This window comes from Chiloscyllium plagiosum, unplaced genomic scaffold, assembly GCF_037043375.1.
Source record: "Chiloscyllium plagiosum isolate Xiang-an unplaced genomic scaffold, Cpla_swu_hap1 HiC_scaffold_12, whole genome shotgun sequence".
Classification (NCBI taxonomy): Eukaryota; Metazoa; Chordata; class Chondrichthyes; order Orectolobiformes; family Hemiscylliidae; genus Chiloscyllium; species Chiloscyllium plagiosum.
The window spans coordinates 43,284,828-43,304,151 of record NW_028270150.1 but is presented as its reverse complement, the minus strand read 5'-3'; the positions used below and the strand labels follow the sequence as shown (position 1 = coordinate 43,304,151).

The following is a 19,324-nucleotide window of genomic DNA, read 5'->3' as shown; positions in this document are numbered from 1 at the left end:
AATAAGATAATTATATTATCCAAAGACTTTGCCTGTCCCTCACTCTGACTATTTGGTATATGCTCACAGCATGCAATGTGTTGCTTACAGGGAAGGACTTGGAAAACCTATCGTTAAATGTGTTCGCATGAAATTTAGCACAGACAGTTAGCGAAGTACCTAAAAATATATGTATTAGGGATGAATGAATTAATCAACATATATGTTTTTCTTCCCCAGCCGAAGCGAAGAGGCAAGGGAGGGAATGACATTTACCAGGTAAGAAAGTAATGACTGGAGTTACTATTTTTTAAAGATGAGTTATGAGTGACGTAAACCAGTAAGCCTCCCTTCCATCTTCTATTATATATCGACTTGTCCTAACTTGTATCGTCCCGTTCACCCAGAATCCAGGTGCTTTCTGACTGATACATGCTCTAAGTTGAACTACACTTCAATCATAAAATTCTAATCCTCATTTCAAATTTCTCCTTAGCCTCGCAACTCCCAAGCTCTTTAACCTCATACAGCTTTACAATTTCCAGAAGCTTTTGTATCCCTGTCCTGCCTTTAATTACTGAGTCCCTAAATTTTGGAAACTCATAGACCTCTGCAAATTTGCTCTTTAAGAGCTCTTCAAACCAATATTTAGGTAATCTGAATAAACGGCCTGGATGTCTGAAGACCAGACAGTCGTTGGAGCAGTATAGATTGAAATTGTACTTCAAAATGATATTGAGTCTCTGATGCAATTAATTGTGGGAAATTGAAACTTTCGATGGACAATTCCCCTGCATCTGAAACCCTCTGAAAAAGCCCCTTAATATCAGAGACTTGAGGATTCTGACTCATTAAACTGAATGTTTCGCAAGGAAAGGTTAAAGGATTCAAATCCTACCCCTGAGTAACTATTAAACTGAGTCACTGTCTCACAACCCCCTGAGTTAGCCTAACAACAACCCCCCCCATCCCGTCCACCACCACCACTGCCAGGAATAACACTGACCCCTCCTGCCCTAACCAGTACTTTGAGCTATCCTAAGCACTTATCCACTTTCCTGGCATCCTACCAACCTGGCTTCCAGCTCTGATTAGAAATTCATGGCCAATAGCTCTTTAAATGATGTGCCAAATTCTAGTTGATAATGTTCCAGTGAAGTTCCTGAGAATATTTGACTATGTTAAAGGCAGTATACCACTCCAACGTTTTGCTGTTACAGACAGCACATACAATTCACATACACAAATTCTGGCAAATGTTTCCACTTTTGTAAAGGATGGGTCATCTAGAAGCCTTTAATGGAAATCTGTTTGGCTAGGCCATTTAGTCCCCAACAGTTCTTTCACTTTTTTGAGAAATATGGCCGTACTTTGGGTTAACTCTTTTCTTATTTTCCATGGTACTGTTGGCTAACAAAATTTTAAAACTAAGGTTGATAGATGTAACAATAAATTCAGCACCAACTGCCATTGCAGAAGAGTTTCAAATTTCTACCACCCTTTATATGTTGGAGCCAACTCCTAATTTCACCCCTGCGAAGTACAGCCCTAATCTCTAGATAATGTGCCCTTGAACTAGACATTCAACTAGCAGCTACCCGGTCGGTCCCTTCACATCTGGGAACCTTTTCTTTATTCTTTCACGGGATGTAGATGTCATTGGCAACACTATCAGTTCTTGTCCATCTTGATCTTAAAGAGAGGTGCTTGTTATTTCAGGGGTTAGTTGAGAATCAAACACATTACTGTGGGTCTGCAGTCACATGTAGGCCAGACCAGATAAGGCTGACAGATGTACCTCCCTGAAAGACATTAGTGAACCAGATGGGGTTTTACAACAATTGAAAGTTTCATGGTCACCATTGCTGAGACTAGGTTTCAATCCCAGATAAATTAACTTAATTTAAATTCCAGCAGCTTCCATAGTGGGATTTGAACCCTTGACCACAGAATCTGGGCCCTTGGAGTTACGAGTTCAGTGACATTACCACTACCCCATCATCTAACCAAGCATGAGATTCGATCGGCTTCAATTGTAGCCACATTTCTATGAGGCATTTTATCAAATTGCTTCTGGAAGCAAAGTAACTAAAAATCTTAGAAATTCTCCTGTTTATTAATGTGGTCACCCCTTCATAACTTTTATTCAGATTCATCAGGCATCTCCTACTGTTTCAGTCCAGGCTGATTCTCTCTGGTCAGCTGAAAATTTCGAAGAGGTCAGATTTTAGACAACTGGTTTTTTACTGCCTCGTTTCTTAAGGACTGACACAATTTTCAATCTAAATTCACAGTTTCCAAATTGACTGAACTTTGGTAATGTTAGGACACCTGCAATTTTCACCTTTATTTGAAACTCTTTGATATAATCATCTGGTGCTGACATCTGTGACTTTTAAAGTGTCATTATAGTCTTCAATATTGCTATTTTACTTAGTTTTTAAATCACTGATTCAAACTTATCTTCCTTTAATATCTGTAGATTCAACTGTTTTTCCACTGTCAGTTCTGATGATACAAATAAATTATTCAGTTTGTTCACCATTTCACTGACAATATCACTGTTATCACTTTCCAAGGGATCCATATTGCTAGCAACCATTTTCTTTTTCCTGATGATTGAACATTTTTGTGTTGAACTTGGATATCCATTGCATTTTTTTCATACCCGCTTTCTGTAGCTGTATACATTTTGTCATCCTTTGCACCTTTCCGATTGACCAGGCTTTTGTTTTGCAGTTTTAAGTGCTTTTTCTTTTAGTTTTATGTTGTCTCTTACTGCTGTAGTTTTGTGTGTTTCCCCAAGCTTTAGTGCATCCTGTGGCATGTAGTCCTGGACTTTGGAATATGCCAGTCTGCAACACTCAGTCAGGGTCTACTTTTTCAGCTGGAAGACCAACAAGTTTCAGGCAGACAACGACTGTCTTTCATTGAGTTGATCGTCTTCCAGGCAAAGTCAGTGTTTGTCTCAGTGTGCGTCCCAAGAAACAGACTATACAGCACCGAGTCCTGATTCACAGAGCTGCTCAGGACAAACACTGCATCTTTCTCTAGACTTCCTTTGCTTAGGCACATTTCAGAAGGAGATGTGTGACAGTCTTTAGGCCCTGTAACCACTTCAAGGGCAGCATGCAGTGGCGCAGAGAGTCTGGGCATGCATAAAGGATCTCACCACCAGTCAAGTGATTTCTTGGTGCTTGTTGAAAAGTTCTGGCAAATGATTTTCACTGTCTGCTCAGGGAACCACATGACAGGATCCACCCTCTCCTTTTCCTGCTGGGTCTCAAGGACACTACGTGCTGACCACTTCCTGATGTACTTTTGGTCAAAAGTGCTTTTCCACCCGAGTACTGGTGTCAATGGTGAATAAAATGGAACTTGCCTTTCTCACATTACTCTTAGTGATCTGTTCACCTTCTTAACTTGTTTGTCCTTATGCCAATTTGTATGTGGATCAGGTAATAACTCAGAGTTTTCTGTTCTCAAAATCCTGTTCTTTAATTTAGTTCCCACTTTCTGGCATCCTTGACATTTGGTTAACATTTCAGGCATTCTGCCATCTTTAAATGTAACAAATACATCAATGTTGTTGGACAGGATTAGTTTCTATGATTCCTCACCCTCTGAAGATGCCCTTCCCCCATTACACAGCATATTATTGTTATAGCAACTCTATTCAAAACCTGCACCTCTCCAAGAGATATGTCTGAAGTCTGGAGTAAACTGCCTAGATACTGCTTCCCTTCCTTATGCCAACTTGCAGTGCAGTCCAATAATTCATAAGCTAGAGATTCGAGATGGAGACATTTATCATAGGTGTGTTCACTTTTTAGTATTGCTATCCACAAAAGTCTACACATCATCGTCCAGCCACACAATCTGCTTAACCAATCCTTGGTCTGTTATTTATGTCCACTTTACAGTTTGTTACATCTGTTCATTAACACGTTTTAAGTCCTCAACTTGGTCAAAATCTTGAAATACTAGTCAGTGAACCAATACTTACAAAGGGAATAAAACAGCATCTTCTTGCCTGTTCATACCAAATTTCTGACTTATGCACTCTCTGCTGCATCACTGTTCAACAGTGATGCTCATGACAAAACTTTTAATCTGACCTTTTATAAAGAAAAATTAAAAATAGAAACAACTTAAAGCAATGTTCTGTAATCCTGTGCTTTGGCAGGTTGTTATATGCATAAGAATTATCTGCTGAAAAATTAGGTATCCTTGACCAACTTTCTCTACAAGTCTGGATTTCTTGAAAGGTGCCATGGTATTATCTCTGCAGAGCGAAGTGTATTTCGGGAAATAAATTCCTTTTGATATACCCAATGAGCTAAGAATCTCATGGAACTATTTTGCAGGGACTGAGTGCAGCTACGCAGGACACATATGACCATCTGCAAATGCAGCAATTACCAGCTGTGCCTCCACCTCCTCGTCGCTGAGATTCTATGATTGATGTTTGAACACCATGAATACCTTTAGGATTAACTCCACTTTACATGCACCAAAGATAATGCTGTTTTTGGAATTGTTCTTGAAAAATCCAGTTTTTTTTAAAAAAACATTTGCATCATTTAAAAATATCACCATAAAGGCAACACTCTGAGAGATGTTTCAAGGCCTGAAATTTTATTTTCCTCTATGGATCATTTATTTTGATTGAGGTTTTTCAGGTAATATGAAATAGATTAAGTCTACACACATCTTTGAAAGTTTTTTTGGTTGTATTTTTGCATAGGCTTACTGAATCTATGCAATACGAAAAAATAAAGGCAACATACATAACTAAATGGAAATAGGTATTTTAAATGATAAATGGTCTCTAACTGGACAAAATGTAAAGAGATAGTATCAAAATAGAATTAGGGTTTTCAATCCTTTTTCTGAAAAATAATTAAAATTCAATCTGAACAGGCATATTTGCATTAGTTTTGTATTAAAACACCTACAGATAAGGAGTCGTGTAAATACCATTAGAAATGCAAAGTAACATGATCGTTTTAACTGTAAACATTTTGTTTTAGCTATCCACTGAATTCTTACACTTCAATGAGATTGTAGAAGTTGCGGTTATATTGTTTGAGATTAGGTTTTTAGATGTTACCTGGCAGTATCTAGTCTCACTTTTCTTGTTGAAACAAAGCGAAGTGCTTGGGTTGAGAAGCAAAACATAATTTACCCAGAGTCTTCTAAATGTTAACATTGTTAAATGCAAAATACATCACGATTATTTCTAAGCAAATGATTTCAGCACATATAGGTATTCATTTAGGGCTAAACTTTCTGATAAAGCTTTTAGTTTGGCTAGAAATTTAAAAGTTAATTTTAAATCCCTCCATTATTTCAATATTTAGACTTTGATCATAGCTTACAAAGTAAAAAAATATATACAACACGAACATACATTTTAATGAAAATATATTTATTCAAAATTAGATGATCAGGGATATTCCAAAATGAAGAAAAAGCAAAGTAATAATCATTTGAGATCACCCAAAGTTTTCACGGTTGTGTTCCTTTATACTGTATTAAGTTTTTCTGTTACTCATGGTCTTTGGCCAAGTTTTGTAGTTGCTGCCCATGTATTCAATACAGGAATGGCTACTTAGCTCGTGCGAGTGTCACTTTTTAAAAATGAGTTATCAAGATCCAAAATATACTGCCTGAAAAGGTTGCGAAAGCAGAGCCAATAATGACTTTCACAAATATTTACTTGAAAGGGAAAGACATCAGTGTTATTAAGAGGTGGTGAAGCAGGATTGCTCTTTCAAATAACTGCTACAGGGTATAATAGACTGGGGTTGTTTTCCTTGGAACTGGCAGAGTTAATAGAGATTTATTTCAGGTGTACAAAATGATGACCTCCCTAGATAGAGTGAAAAGAAAGACTTATTTTTCTCAGTAGAGAGGTCAATAATGAATAACATTGACTTAAAGTAATTGGCAAAAGCATTAAAGGATGGTTGAGGAGAATGCTTTTCACCCAAAGGGAAATTGGGAGTATGGAACCCACTGTAAGAAAGAGTAAACAATGTAGAAATCCTTATTGCACTTAAATAATTTTTCAATATGCACTTGAAGTTCCACAGATTACAGGTTAACAGATTAAGAGCTGGAAAGTGAGATTAGGCCAAATGGGTCTTTTTCTTCCTGTCAGGATCAACATGATGTGTGCCTAATGTGCTGTAAATTTCCTATGTTTCTTACAAGCATGCTTTGACTGAAGTCCTCCTTCTGTGCATTAAAATTCAATTATTATTGTGGTTACATTAACGATCAAAGCAAGTTACAAAGCTTCAGTTTCTGCGTGTGGGTAACATTTTCATAAGAACAAACTGACTCAACTACAGCTACTACTAATTACCTTGATGTCCATTAACCAACATTGTTTCATTTACTATCCTGGAAATAAGGTCCTGTTTGCCTAGTAAAGTAGCTTCCTTTATTGTCTAAAAATTACACCTAATTCACCATAATCTTAATTGTATTTTGAATGCACAGTCAAAAAAAAAGTTTGTTATAAAGTAATATATTCACGAACAAACTAAATACCACATTATTAGACTGTGCAATTAGTTTCTAGTTTTGAAATGAATGCACTACCTGAAGGTCTATAAAAGGAAATGAACAGATAATCTTCCTTCTCAAGAAATGTAACTCGCTGTTTGATTGTTACAATTTGAACAAATCCAGGAGGCAATTTTTGTTAACTTATTTTGAATGTGGGCCTAACTGATGAGTTTTCTTTTTGCTTTGTTTTATGGTTGTTTAAAGGAAATTTTAACCATTGTTCACTTTACAATTTCATGTATTTAAGATGTAATGTTGTCTGTAATGCCTGTCTATTTTTCTGTATTAAATAGTAGTTATCAAGGTTTATTTGTATATTAATAATCTTTTGATTCTTTAGCCCTAGGGCAGTTTAGTGGGAGAATCCTTCTTTGTGAAGCCCAGTGGCTTTTCCATCAGTAGACAAAACCACGCCAAAATTGATATAATTTTGAGAACAGTTAGAGTAATAAAAGGATGCTTGATAGTAAATTCATCATGAGCGAAGAAAGCATTACCGCAAGAGGATGTATTATAAATAGATGCATTTACACTGAATAGTTTAAATTCTGAAATAGACAAGATGCAAACAATATAAGCTTGACAGCTTTGAAAAGTCACGATTTCAGTTTGCATCTTAATCTTCTGTCAGAATGAGAAGGGAAACAGTTAGCTTGGTGTCATCAATAATCCCTCCTTGTGATGCACAAAAGCTGACTAGTTCATTTGTTCTGTTAGGTAATTGGACAAGCCAAATATCAGCTAACAGTATAAAATATAAATATGAAACAAGACAGACCACCAAGCCTTTAAGTGATAATAAATTAGAAATGAAGACCAGTGAAGAGGACATTTGGTTGGGCACATAGAGTCAAAGAAATGCACAGCATGGAAACATACCCTTCTGTCAAACTCGTCCATGCCGACCAGATATCCCAACCCAATCTAGTCCCACATGCCAGCACCCGGCCCATATCCCTCCAAACCCTTCCTATTCATATACCTATCCAAATGCCTCTTAAATGTTGCAATTGTACCAGCCTCCACCACTTCCTCTGGCAGCTCATTCCATACATGTACCACCCTCTGTGTGAAACAGTTGCGCCTTAGGTCTCTTTTATATCTTTCCCCTCTCACCCTAAACCTATGCCCTCTAGTTCTGCACTCCCCAATCCCAGGGAAAAGACTTTGTCTATTTACCCAATCCATGCCCCTCATAATTTTGTAAACCTCTATAAGGTCACCCCTCAGCCTTCGACGCTCCAGGGAAAACAGCCCCAGCCTGTTCAGCCTCTCCCTATAGCTCAAATCCTCCAACCCTGGCAACATCCTTGTAAATTGTTTCTGAACCCTTTCAAGTTTCACAACATCTTTCTGATAGGAAGGAGAGCAGAATTGCACACAATATTCCAACAGTGACCTAACCAATGTCCTGTACAGCCGCAACATGACCTCCCAACTTCTGTACTCAAGCAGCTTGTCCTTGAGACTCTTCCTGCCAGGCTGATGTTGTAACTGTAAAGCTGGAAACAATAAATCTTTTCATTAAGAGCTCCATGACAGACATACATATGAACCAAGAACAGAAATAGGCCATTCAGGCCCTTGAGAGTGCTCTTCCTTTCATTAAGCTTCCATCAACAAGCTTACAAGATGATCAGAGGAATAGGTAGGGTGAACAGTGAAAGCCTTTTTCCTTGGCTAGCACGCAGGGACATTGCTTTAAACTGAGGGGTGATAGATGTAGGACACATGTCAGAGGTAGGTTCTTTATTTAGAGAGTAGTAAGGACATGGAACAGTAGTAGACTTGCCAACTTTAAGTGGTCCTTGGATAAATATATGTATGATAATAGAATAGTGTAGATTAGATGGGCTTCAGATCGGTTTCACTGGTCGGCACAACGTCGAGGGCTAAAGGGCCTGTACTGCACTGTATTGTTCTATGTTCTATAAACTGGCTGCTCTGACTGTAATCTCATATCCACATTCCCATTGATCCCTGATAATCTTTCAACCCATTGCTTAACAAGAATCTATGAAAGTCTACATTAAAAGTATTCAAGGATTCTGCTTACACCACTTCTTCAGGAAGAAAGTTCCAGTCATGATACTCCAAAACTACTTCACTTAACCTCTGTTATAAATGGACAAGCCCAATTCTTAAAGTGGACCCTTCTTCATAATTTGCTAACAAGAGGAAACATCATCTCTGCATGTACTGTCAAAACCCTTAGGATTTTGTTTCAATAAAGTCATCCCTTACTCTTCAAAATTCTCGTGGATACAAGATCAGCTCGTCTAAACCTTCCTTACAACACAGCCTACCAATTCCAGTTTAGTCTGTTCATATTAGTTTAGTCAACCATTTCTGAATTGCCTCCGATGCATTTACATAATTCCTTTGATTAAGGTGACCAATACTGTGCACTGTACTCCAGTTGCATACTCAGTAGTGCCCCTTATAACTGAAGCGTTACCTCCTTAATCTGTATTCAAATAAGTTGGATTAGTTATAAGATTCCAATAATTACTTGTGTCTACAAACTAACCTTTTGTGATTCGTACATAAGGAGACTTAGTTCCCTCTGCATCCAGAGTTCTGTAATCCCTCACAATTTAGTTTATTTATTTGCGGCCAAAATGGACAATTTTATATTTCCAATATTATAATCAATTTGCCGCATCTTTCCCTTCCCAGTTAACCTACCTTAATGTTTTTGTCATCACTTTGTGTCTTCTTCACAAGTTACTTTCCTATCAGCAACCAATTGTGGGCGGTACGGTGGCACAGTGGTTAGCACTGCTGCCTCACAGCGCCAGAGACCCGGGTTCAATTCCCGCCTCAGGCGACTGACTGTGTGGAGTTTGCACGTTCTCCCCGTGTCTGTGTGGGTTTCCTCCGGGTGCTCTGGTTTCCTCCCACAGTCCAAAGATGTGCAGGGTCAGGTGAATTGGCCACACTAAATTGCCTGTAGTGTTAGGTAAGGGGTAAATGTAGGGGTATGCGTGGGTTTTGCTTCGGCGGGTCGGTGTGGACTTGTTGGGCCGAAGGGCCTGTTTCCACATTGTAATGTAATCTAATCTAATCGCACCTTCATCTCTTCATTTAATTCATTTATATAAACTGTAAACAATTGAGGTCCCAGCACCAATCCCTGTGATGTTCCACTAGTAATATCTTGCCAGTATGAAAAAGACCAATTTACACCTATTCTCTGCTTCTTACTAATGAGCCAATTCTTACTTTGGAAGTTCTAGATCAATCCACATATAAGAAACTGCTCTGAAAATGCTGCTCACAATTTAATAGCTGTGACCAAAACAAAAACAATTTATTCTATCTCCCAATATTAAAGGTTGGGTCGTTTAAATAAATTCCAGGATCTACATCTCTATCATTGCCTAAACTAATAAGTCCTTCCTTGGTCATATTCTATCTGCATATCAAATCTCACCTGTGTTCCAAGTTTTTTTAAAAATCTATTTCTTTATTTTTGTGATGTGTTACTTTCAGACAAATCACCTGCAATAATGGAGGAAAGGTAAGAACACATTTATAAAGGGAGTTACAAATGTAGCTAATTCATTGTGGAATGTTATTGTTATTTGCTGTTGTCATCGTCATTATTGTCAGCTCCTTGAAATGAGAATGAAGTTTGCCAGGCTTCGTGAATTATCCCCTCAGGGTAATGCATTAGGCCAATGCTGGAGCAATAGGTGATGTGCATATCCTTCCAGTCACTGAGGTGCCAGCGCTTGGATCAGCTTCCATGTTGTCTTATATTTACCTTAATAAGAACAAAGTGTATGTTTCTGATGGTAAGTCCATGATCATTTCAGAGGAGGCAGAAACTGTTAATATTTGATTTCCAGACTTCTTTCCTGAAGTTGTCTTTCCAGACAGGAATTGCATTAAATTCTAGCATTAAAATTTGCCAGTGGAATCTGTTTTGTTTTGGGGTGACTATCCATACAGAATGCAGATCCATATAAAAGAGGTCCTTGTCTTGTCAGTAGAATTGAGAGTGAAGCATAAGCAATGATGATTGTGACCCACTGGTTGCCATCAAGCTGAAGGCATAGAGTCATGAACCATTCATTACATCCAATTGGCCATTATATTAGCAAACAAACATGCTTGATGACCTTTCATGCCCTTCCTCATTAAGAATCCACTTACTTCAAACATATTCAGACTGTTTCCAATGCTTTTTCAGGAAAAGAGCTTCAAAGACTCTCAAACCTCAGAAGATTCTCTTTACCAATATTATTTTTCAAAAATTATCAACTCCTTATTTTTAAGCAGTAGCACACAGTTGTAGATTCTCCTAAAAGTAGAAACATTCTTTCCACCCTGTCAAGACTTGTTACGACGCAAGACTTTGGATGTTTAGATTAAATTACCATACAAGCCTAGCCTGTTAAAACTTTCCATATAAGATAACCCACTTATTATGGGTATTAATCTCATAAATCCCCTCTGAATTGCCTCCAACACATTTACATCCTTCCTTTAATAAGTGATCAATACTGTACACAGTATTCCAGATATGGTGTCACAAATGCCCTGCATTTAAGCATAACCTCAGTGTTTTTGCATTCAATGCACCTTGTCACAAAAATTAACATTCTATTAGTGTTCTCAATTACTTGCTAAAACCTACATATTAACCTTTGGCAAATCCATGCATTAGGCCACCCAGACCCCTCCGCATATTAGAGCTCTGCAATCTCTCAATTTAGATTACATGCATCCTCTCTATTCTTCCTGCCAAAACGTCCTTTTTTTCTACATTACGCTCCTTTGCCAGATCTTTGCCCATTCATTTACTCTAACTTTTTATAGCCTCCTTATGTTCTTTTCACAATATAATTTCCCACCTATCTTTATGTCACCAACAAATTTAGAAGCACATTTTCAGTCCCTTCATCCAAGCGATTTATTTATATTGTAAGAATTTGAGGCCCCAGCTTGATCCCGGTGGCACACCACCCCTTTAATCTTACAACCCAGAAAATTACCTCGAATGCCTGATCTCTCACCAACTAATAGGAAACATTAGTTGTCTATGCCAATATGGCAAAGGTTATTTTCTGCAATAACCTTTGGCACTTTATCAAATGCCTTCTGGAAATGTCAGCAGAGCACATGCACTGGTTCCCTTTAGCCACAAGACATTACTTCCTTAGAGAACTCTTAATAGATTAACAAAACAATGTTCACTTTACCACATTACCATGACTTTTTCTAAGTTGCCTACTATAATGTCTTTCATAATAGTTTCTAACATCTTTCCTATGACATCTTCTAATCCAATTGGCCTCTAGTTTGTTACTATCTCTCTCCTTTGAAAAACATTTGCTATTTTCCATTCTAATGGAACCTTCCCTGAATCTACAGAATTCAGGAAAATTAAAATTATGGCATCAACTATCTCTCTTAATCACTTAATTTAAGTCCATTAGTAGTTGGGGCTTAATGGCCCACAACTCCAAGAATTTGCTGAGTATAGCTTCCCTCCTAATTGTAATTCCTCCCTCCCTTCCATTTCCTGTATCTGCAGCAGGTCCATGTCTGACTGCTCTTCTTCTCAGAGTGAAGTGATCATATTGGTGATTCAATTTTTGATTTTCCCTTCCAGAAAGTACACAAAGTGCACTTTCCTCCTCCCAGGAGTAAGTCTTTTTTTTTAATTCAGAGCAGCAATATTGAAGTTATTATCTCAGCGGCTCCTAAAATATTACGGTGGTTCTCCTTTCAGGGCATTCTAGGCTCAGACATTTATGCAATTTTTTTCACGTTTGTGCTTTCAACTACAAGGGTGGCAATCCCAATGGGTGCAGTTCCCAGTCGGGGCAAATTGAAATAGCCTACACCTACATTTGAGGCACCTTTTATAGCCCATTTCTCAAATGATGGTAGCTGAGTGGAGCTTACAAAAGACTGCTGAGTCATGAATGCTGGTGGGGAGCTACTTCTGCCAAACTTCCAACAGTTCAGTTACCAGTCAGTATCCACTGCATACATACAGATTTATAATACAGACTGTCAGGTTCAGACTTGCTTTCAATGGTATTTGTCTTACAGCTTTTTGGTGTCCCTGGTGGAGGACTGCACATCATCTCTTAACATGTGGTCATACATACAGTTTGTAGCCATTCAATCTTCGTGAGTTGACAATCTTTATTCAGCGGTGTGCCAATTAATATGCACACATGCATCATTCACCTCCCTGTTCCACTGTTGATGATATTAAAATGTGCATTTTAACTGAGATTTTCTATTCAAGATCTGCCCCCCACAGCTTTAGCTGGGTTTTGGTGGAAAGATAAGCTATGAACAGAACCACAACTGGCCTACTACCTGTGACATGAAGACCAGACCAGACTATTGTTGTAATGTAGTAGAGTACTGGTTAAACGTTTTTGATTAGCTAATTGCACAGCTTTGTCTATTGGACAGCATGAAACAAACATATCAAGATAGCCAACACATATTGCTTATGGCTATTTTCAGCAATTGCGAACCTAAAAGAAAATCTTCCGATGGTAGGAGAAGGATAAATCTGAGAGGACTCCAAGATATTTCCCATATGAAATATGCATCAGAAGTTATTACAATGTAATGTGAAAAGCAGTTTATTGCATGAAAGAGGTAGTTTTAATAAATGAGATCAGAATAAAAGATCCTGTCAAGGAATAGTGACTATAACATGACAAAATTTAGCATTCAATTTGAGGCAGAAGAATTTGGATTGAAAACAGCTGTCATAATTTAATTAAGGATAATTAAAAAGGAATGGGGACAGAGCTGGCTGAAGCTTATTTATTTGATTGATTATTGTCACATGTACCAAGATACAGTGAAAAGTGTTTTGCATGCTATCCAGGCAGATTGTACCATATAAAATGCATCAGGGGAGCAGAACAGAAAACAAAATACAGTGCTGTAGCTGAAGAGAAGGTGCAGAGGGAGAGATCAACATTAACATTTGAGAGCTCTGTCCAAAGGTCTGAAAGGAGTTTAGCAGCAAAGACTATCACTAAACAACAGCAGGCTTTGAAGAAAATAGTTCATTACTCACAGCAAAGACATTTCTCAGTAAGGAAGGAGAATTCCCAGAAAGGCAAGCCTTTGGTTAACATTACATACAAATTGAAAGAGAATCATACTATGTGGCAAATATTGTAAGTAAACAAGAGAATTGGGCAAGTTTTAAAAACCAATAAAAGATGACAAACGAGGGAGAAAATACGCTTTGAGGGTAAACTAGAAAGTAACATCAAAATGGATAGCAAGTGCTTGTTTAAATATATAAAATGAAAAAGAGAAGCCAAAATGAACATAGGCCCCATAGAGAGCGAGGTTAGGGAAATAATTATAGGGAACCAGGAAATGGCAGGGGCATTGAACAAGAAATTTATGAAGGGAGAGAGGTAGATGGCAAATTATAGGCCAGTTAGCCTGACCTTGGTCATTGGTAAAATTTTACAATCCATTATTAAGGATGAAATTGTGAAGTGCTTGGAGGTACGTGATAAAGTAAGGCTGAGTCAGCACAGCTTCACCATGGTGAGGTTATGTCTGACAAATCTGTTAGCATTCTTTGAGGAGATAGTGAGCAAGTTAGACAAAGGAGAGTCAGTAGCCATGATCTATTTGGATTTCCAGAAGGTCTTTGACAAGGTGCCACAGAGGAGGTTGCAAAGTAAGAGCTTCTGGTGCTAAGGGCAAGTAAATGGATGGAGGATTTGCTGACGGGCAAAGGCAGAGAATGGGGATAAAGTGGTCTTTTTCAATATGGCAGCCAGTGACTAGTGGAGTTTTGCATGTCTACAACTATTCATATTAAACAAATTAACAATCTGAATGAAGGAACTGAGGGCATCTTTGGTAAGTTTGCAGATAACACAAAGATAGTTGGAGGGACAGGCAGTGGGGAGACTGAAGAAAGACTTGGACAGGCAAGGAGAGTGGGCAAAGAGGTGGCAGGTGGAATATAATGTGGTAAAATAAGACAGGTTATGCACTTTGGTAGGGTGGGAAAAGGCTTCAGAAATCTGAAGCACAAAGGAACTTAGGTGTTCTAGTTCAGGATTACTCTTAATGTAGGTTCAGTTGGCAGTTAGGAAAGCAAATGTAATGTTAACATTCATTTCCAGAGAGCTAGAATATAAGAACAGGGATATATTGCTGAGGCTGTACTGGGGTTAGATCATACTGAATTTGGAGTATTGATAGTAATTTTGGGCCCAAAGGATGGATATGCTAGCGTTGGAGGGAGGGAGGGAGGGGGGGGGGGGGGGGTTAAAAGAAGATGCATAGGATTATGGGGCAGCATGATGGCTCAATGGTTAGCACTGCTGCCTCACAGTGCCACAGACCCAGGTTCAGTTCCACCCTTGGGAAACGATATAGAGTTTGCATGTTCTGCCAATGTCTGTGTGGGTTTTTTCCAGGTCCTCTGGTTTTCTCCCACAGTCCAAAGATGAGCTGGTTAGGTGGATTGGCCATGCTAAATTGCCCATAATGTTCAAGGATGTGCAGGCTAGGTAGGTTAGCAGGTAATTGCAGCATTACAGGGATGGAGTGTGTCTGGATTTGATGCTCTTCGGAGGCTTAATACAGACTTGATGGGCCAATGGCCTGCTTTCACTCTGTAATGATCCTATGATCCTGTGGAATGAAGGGCTTGACATATGAGGAGCAGTTGAGGACTCGGTGTCTGTAATCATTGGAATTTAGAAGGATAAGAGGGTAATCTGATTGAAATCTATAGAATACTTATAGGCCTGGATACAGTGGATGTGAAGATGTTTCCACTAGTAAGACACTAGGTCCCAAGAGCACATCCATGGAGTGAGGGGATGACCTTTTAGAACTGAGTTGATGAGTAATTTGTTCAGCCAGAAGGTGGTGGATCTGTGTAACTCATTGCCACAGAAGACTGTAAAAGCCAACTGAGTCTCTTTAAGACAGAAATAGATAGGTTCTTGATTAGTAATGGGATTAAGGGCAATGGGGAGAAGGCAGGATAATGGGGTTGAGAAACACATGAGCCATGATTGAATGCCAGAGCAGACTCATTGGGCCAAATGTCGTAATTCTGCTCCTAGGTTCCAATCAAAAGTTATAGGTGCAAAGGTTGGATACTTGTGAGCACAGTTACTCTTTGGCACTTAAGAATTGATTCTGCGGTTTCAGAAGAATGCAGCTGCTTGGCCTTGTTGAATTACTGAAATGGGAGAATTGTTGGTAGATAGCCAACAGCTTTTCCCTATGGTCCGGGAGTCTGCAACTAGAGGGCAGATGTTTAGGATGAGAGATACAAGAGTCCAGAGGGGCAGTTTTTTTTCATACTGGGTGTGGCGGGTGTCTGGAACAGGCTGCCAGAGGTAGTTGTGGAAACGAGTACAATTTTGTCATTTGAAAAATATTTGAAAAATATTTGAAAAATATTTGAAAAATATTGGTACATGGATAGAATAGGTATGGAGGGAAATGGACCAAATGCAAGCAAATGGGACTAGTTTGTGAAAACTGGGTGGCATGAACAAGTTGGGCCAAAGGGTCTGTTTTCATGGTGTTCTACAGAATGAAAACAGATCCTTTGGCCCAACTTGTTCATGAGATTGCTCCAAACGTGAATAGTTGTGCATTTGGACAGAGTAGATTTGATAGGGGTCAGCCAATCTTCATATTTTAACTTATGTCCTCTGTGCAATTTGGCCTTGCAGGGGAATCATAATTAAGGGAGTTTACTGGGCATGGTGACAAAAGCTTCATGTAAGAAAATATTATTGATTTTTTTTTTAAACACAACAGTCTTTAATGTTTTTAGATGCTATGAAAGAAGGGAAGATGGTTATCAGTTGTAGCTTGGTTGGTATCACTCTCACCTCGGAATGATAAGGGTCTGGATTCAAGTCCAATTCTATACCATGAGCACAAAAATCAAGGCTGCCACTCCAATGCAGTACTAAAAGGAGTGCTGCAATATCAGAGGTTCCAACTTTCAGATAAGATTGAAAAACTGAGGTCCAAATAGAGGACGTAAATGCATTTGAGGCTGTCAGAGAAGGTTTTCTGGATGATAACTGGAATAGGCAGACTGTCTTATGAGGAAAGGCGGCACAGCTTAGGCTTATATCCACTGGAGTTGAGGTAAAAACAATGACTGCAGATGCTGGAAACCAGATTCTGGATTAGTGGTGCTGGAAGAGCACAGCAATTCAGGCAGCATCCGAGGACAGGCAAAATCGACGTTTCGGGCAAAAGCCCTGATGAAGGGCTTTTGCCCGAAACGTCGATTTTGCCTGTCCTCGGATGCTGCCTGAATTGCTGTGCTCTTCCAGCACCACTAATCCAGAATCCACTGGAATTGAGAATAGTAAGAGGCAATTTGATTGAAACACAAAAACATTACAGGTCTTGACAGGGAAGATATGGAGGGGATATTTTTGCTTATGGGAGAATCTAGAACTAAGGCTCACTGTTTAAAATCCATGAGTTGCCCATTTAAAAATGAAATTAGGCAAAATATTTTCTCTAAGGGTCATGAGTCTTTGGAACCCTATTCCTGAAAAGGTTGTGGAAGCACAGACTTTGAATATTTTTAAGACTAGGTAGATTCTTGTTCAGCAACGGATTGAATGGTTTATTGGGGTTAGTTGGAATGTAGGTTTGAGGTAAATGGCTGAGTTGGATTTGACCTGCTTCTTGCTCACGGGACATACCTGGGCAATTTCTACATCATTTGTAGGGCCAGTGTTGTAGCTGGAAGAATTTGGCCAAGGGTTTGGATACTTCTGGAATATATATCAATACTATTACCAGGGTGTTGCAGGCCCCATATCCTTTGCAGTATCCATTGCCTTCATAAGATACATATCATGTGGAGGAGATAAAATTGGTTGAAGACACTGAGGACATCTGGCTGAAAATGGACACTAGTTTTCAGCTTTGTCTCTTGCATTGATGTGTTTGGCTCCCCTATTGTTGAAGATGTGGATATTTTTGGAGCCTCTGCTTACTGGTAATTGTTCGATTATCCAAAATATTCATGACAGATGTAGCAGTATTGCTGTGTTTAGATCTGATCATTTGATTGAGAGATCACTTAGCCATGTCTATTGCATGCTGCTTCCATAGTTTGGCAGGCAAGTCATCCTGTGCTGTATTTTCACCAAGGTGACACTTCATTTTTAGGTATGCCTGGTGTTGCTTCTGGTATGACCTTCAGCACTCTTCATTGAACAAGGATTGATTTCATGACAGATTAGATTCCCTACAATGTAGAAATAGGCCCTTCGGCCCAACAAGTCCACACTGACCTTCCGAAGAGTAACCCACTCGGACCCATTTCCCTCTGACTGATGCACCTAACACTATGGTGCAATTTAACACAGCCAATTCACATGGCCTGCACATCTTTGGACTGTGGGAGGAAACCCACGCAGACACGGAGAATGTGCAAAGTTCACAGGCACCCGACGCTGGAATCGAACCTGGGACCCTGGTGTTGAGAGGCAGCAGTGCTAACTACTGGGCCACTGCAACTTGATGGTAATGTGTGAATGAGCAATAAGCTGGGCCATTAGATTAGATTAGATTCTCTACAGTTTGGAAACAGGCCCTTCGGCCCAACAAGTCCACATCGCCCCTCCGAAGAGGGACCCACCCAAACCCATTCCCCTACCCTATATTTACTGCTGACTAACACATCCATCACTGTGGGCAATTTAGCATGGCCAATTCACCTGACCTGCGCATCTTTGGATTGTGGGAGGAAACCAGTGCACCCGGAGGAAACCCACACAGACACAGGGAGAATGTGCAAACTCCACACAGACAGGCAGGATCGAACCCAGGTGTTGTGAGGCAGCAGTGCTAACCACTGAGACACTGTGCTGCCCTAGGTTAGATTGTGGCTGAGTAGAATTCAGCTGCTGGCGATGGCTCAATGCTTCACGGATGTTCAGTTTAGAAACGCTATTTCTGTTCAACATTTAAGATGGTGGTAGAATTACACGAGTGGAGGGTATCCTCGATGTGAGCACAGGATTTTACCTTCATGAGGACCGTGTGGGAGGTCACCCTACTGCTGTCATGGATGAATGCATCTGCAACAAGTAGATTGGCGAGGGAGTTGTCAAATAGATTTTTCCCTCGCTTAGTTCTGTCACCATTTGCTGTAGACTCAATCTAGCAGCCATGCCCTTATTAACTTGGCTGGCTTGGTCAGTGGTGGTGCAACTGCTATGTTTGATGACAGTATCTAGGACATTGTAAGGTATGATACTGAGAGTATGACTAGTCTGTGAGATAGTTCCTTCAATTTTGGCAGAGGACCCCAGAGTTTTGTAAAGGGGATCTTGCAAGGTTGGGATGGCTGTGATTCCCACTGCTGTTTTTGCTGCCTGGATTGATGCAAGGTGGTCAGTCTGGTTTCATTCCTTTCTTTAGATTTTGTAGTGATTAGTTAAAACCGATTGACTTACTCGGCCATTTCAGAGGGTAGTTAAAATTCAACCACATTGTTGTGGGTCGGAGTCACCTGCTGCTCAGACCAGGGAAGGATAGCAGATTTCCTTCCCTATCAGATATTAGGGAACCAGATGGGTTTTATGATAATTACATTGCTTACATGTTGACATTTAGGATAGCCTTTAATCTACATAGAATTGAATTAAAATTTCATCATTGCCTGTCGCACAACTGTACAAGATTTCTATTGAATATATATATTAATATCCAGCAGACTACGCAGTTCCAGACACTGTGC

General features: G+C 39.4%; 1 protein-coding gene across 5 annotated transcripts in view; it reads left to right on the top strand.

Annotated features, from left to right (window-relative positions):
* Nucleotides 1–6,863, top strand: part of cd247 (CD247 molecule) — a 147,243-nt gene extending 140,380 nt beyond the window's left edge. For all 5 annotated transcript variants that reach the window (XM_087992730.1, XM_087992727.1, XM_087992729.1 and 2 more), the window contains exons 7-8: nt 220–258; nt 4,347–6,863. In XM_087992730.1, coding sequence (XP_087848856.1) covers nt 220–258; nt 4,347–4,430 — 123 coding nt within the window. In that variant the 3' untranslated portion in view covers nt 4,431–6,863. The remainder of the gene's footprint in view (nt 1–219; nt 259–4,346) is intronic.
* Nucleotides 6,864–19,324: the final 12,461 nt, after the last annotated feature.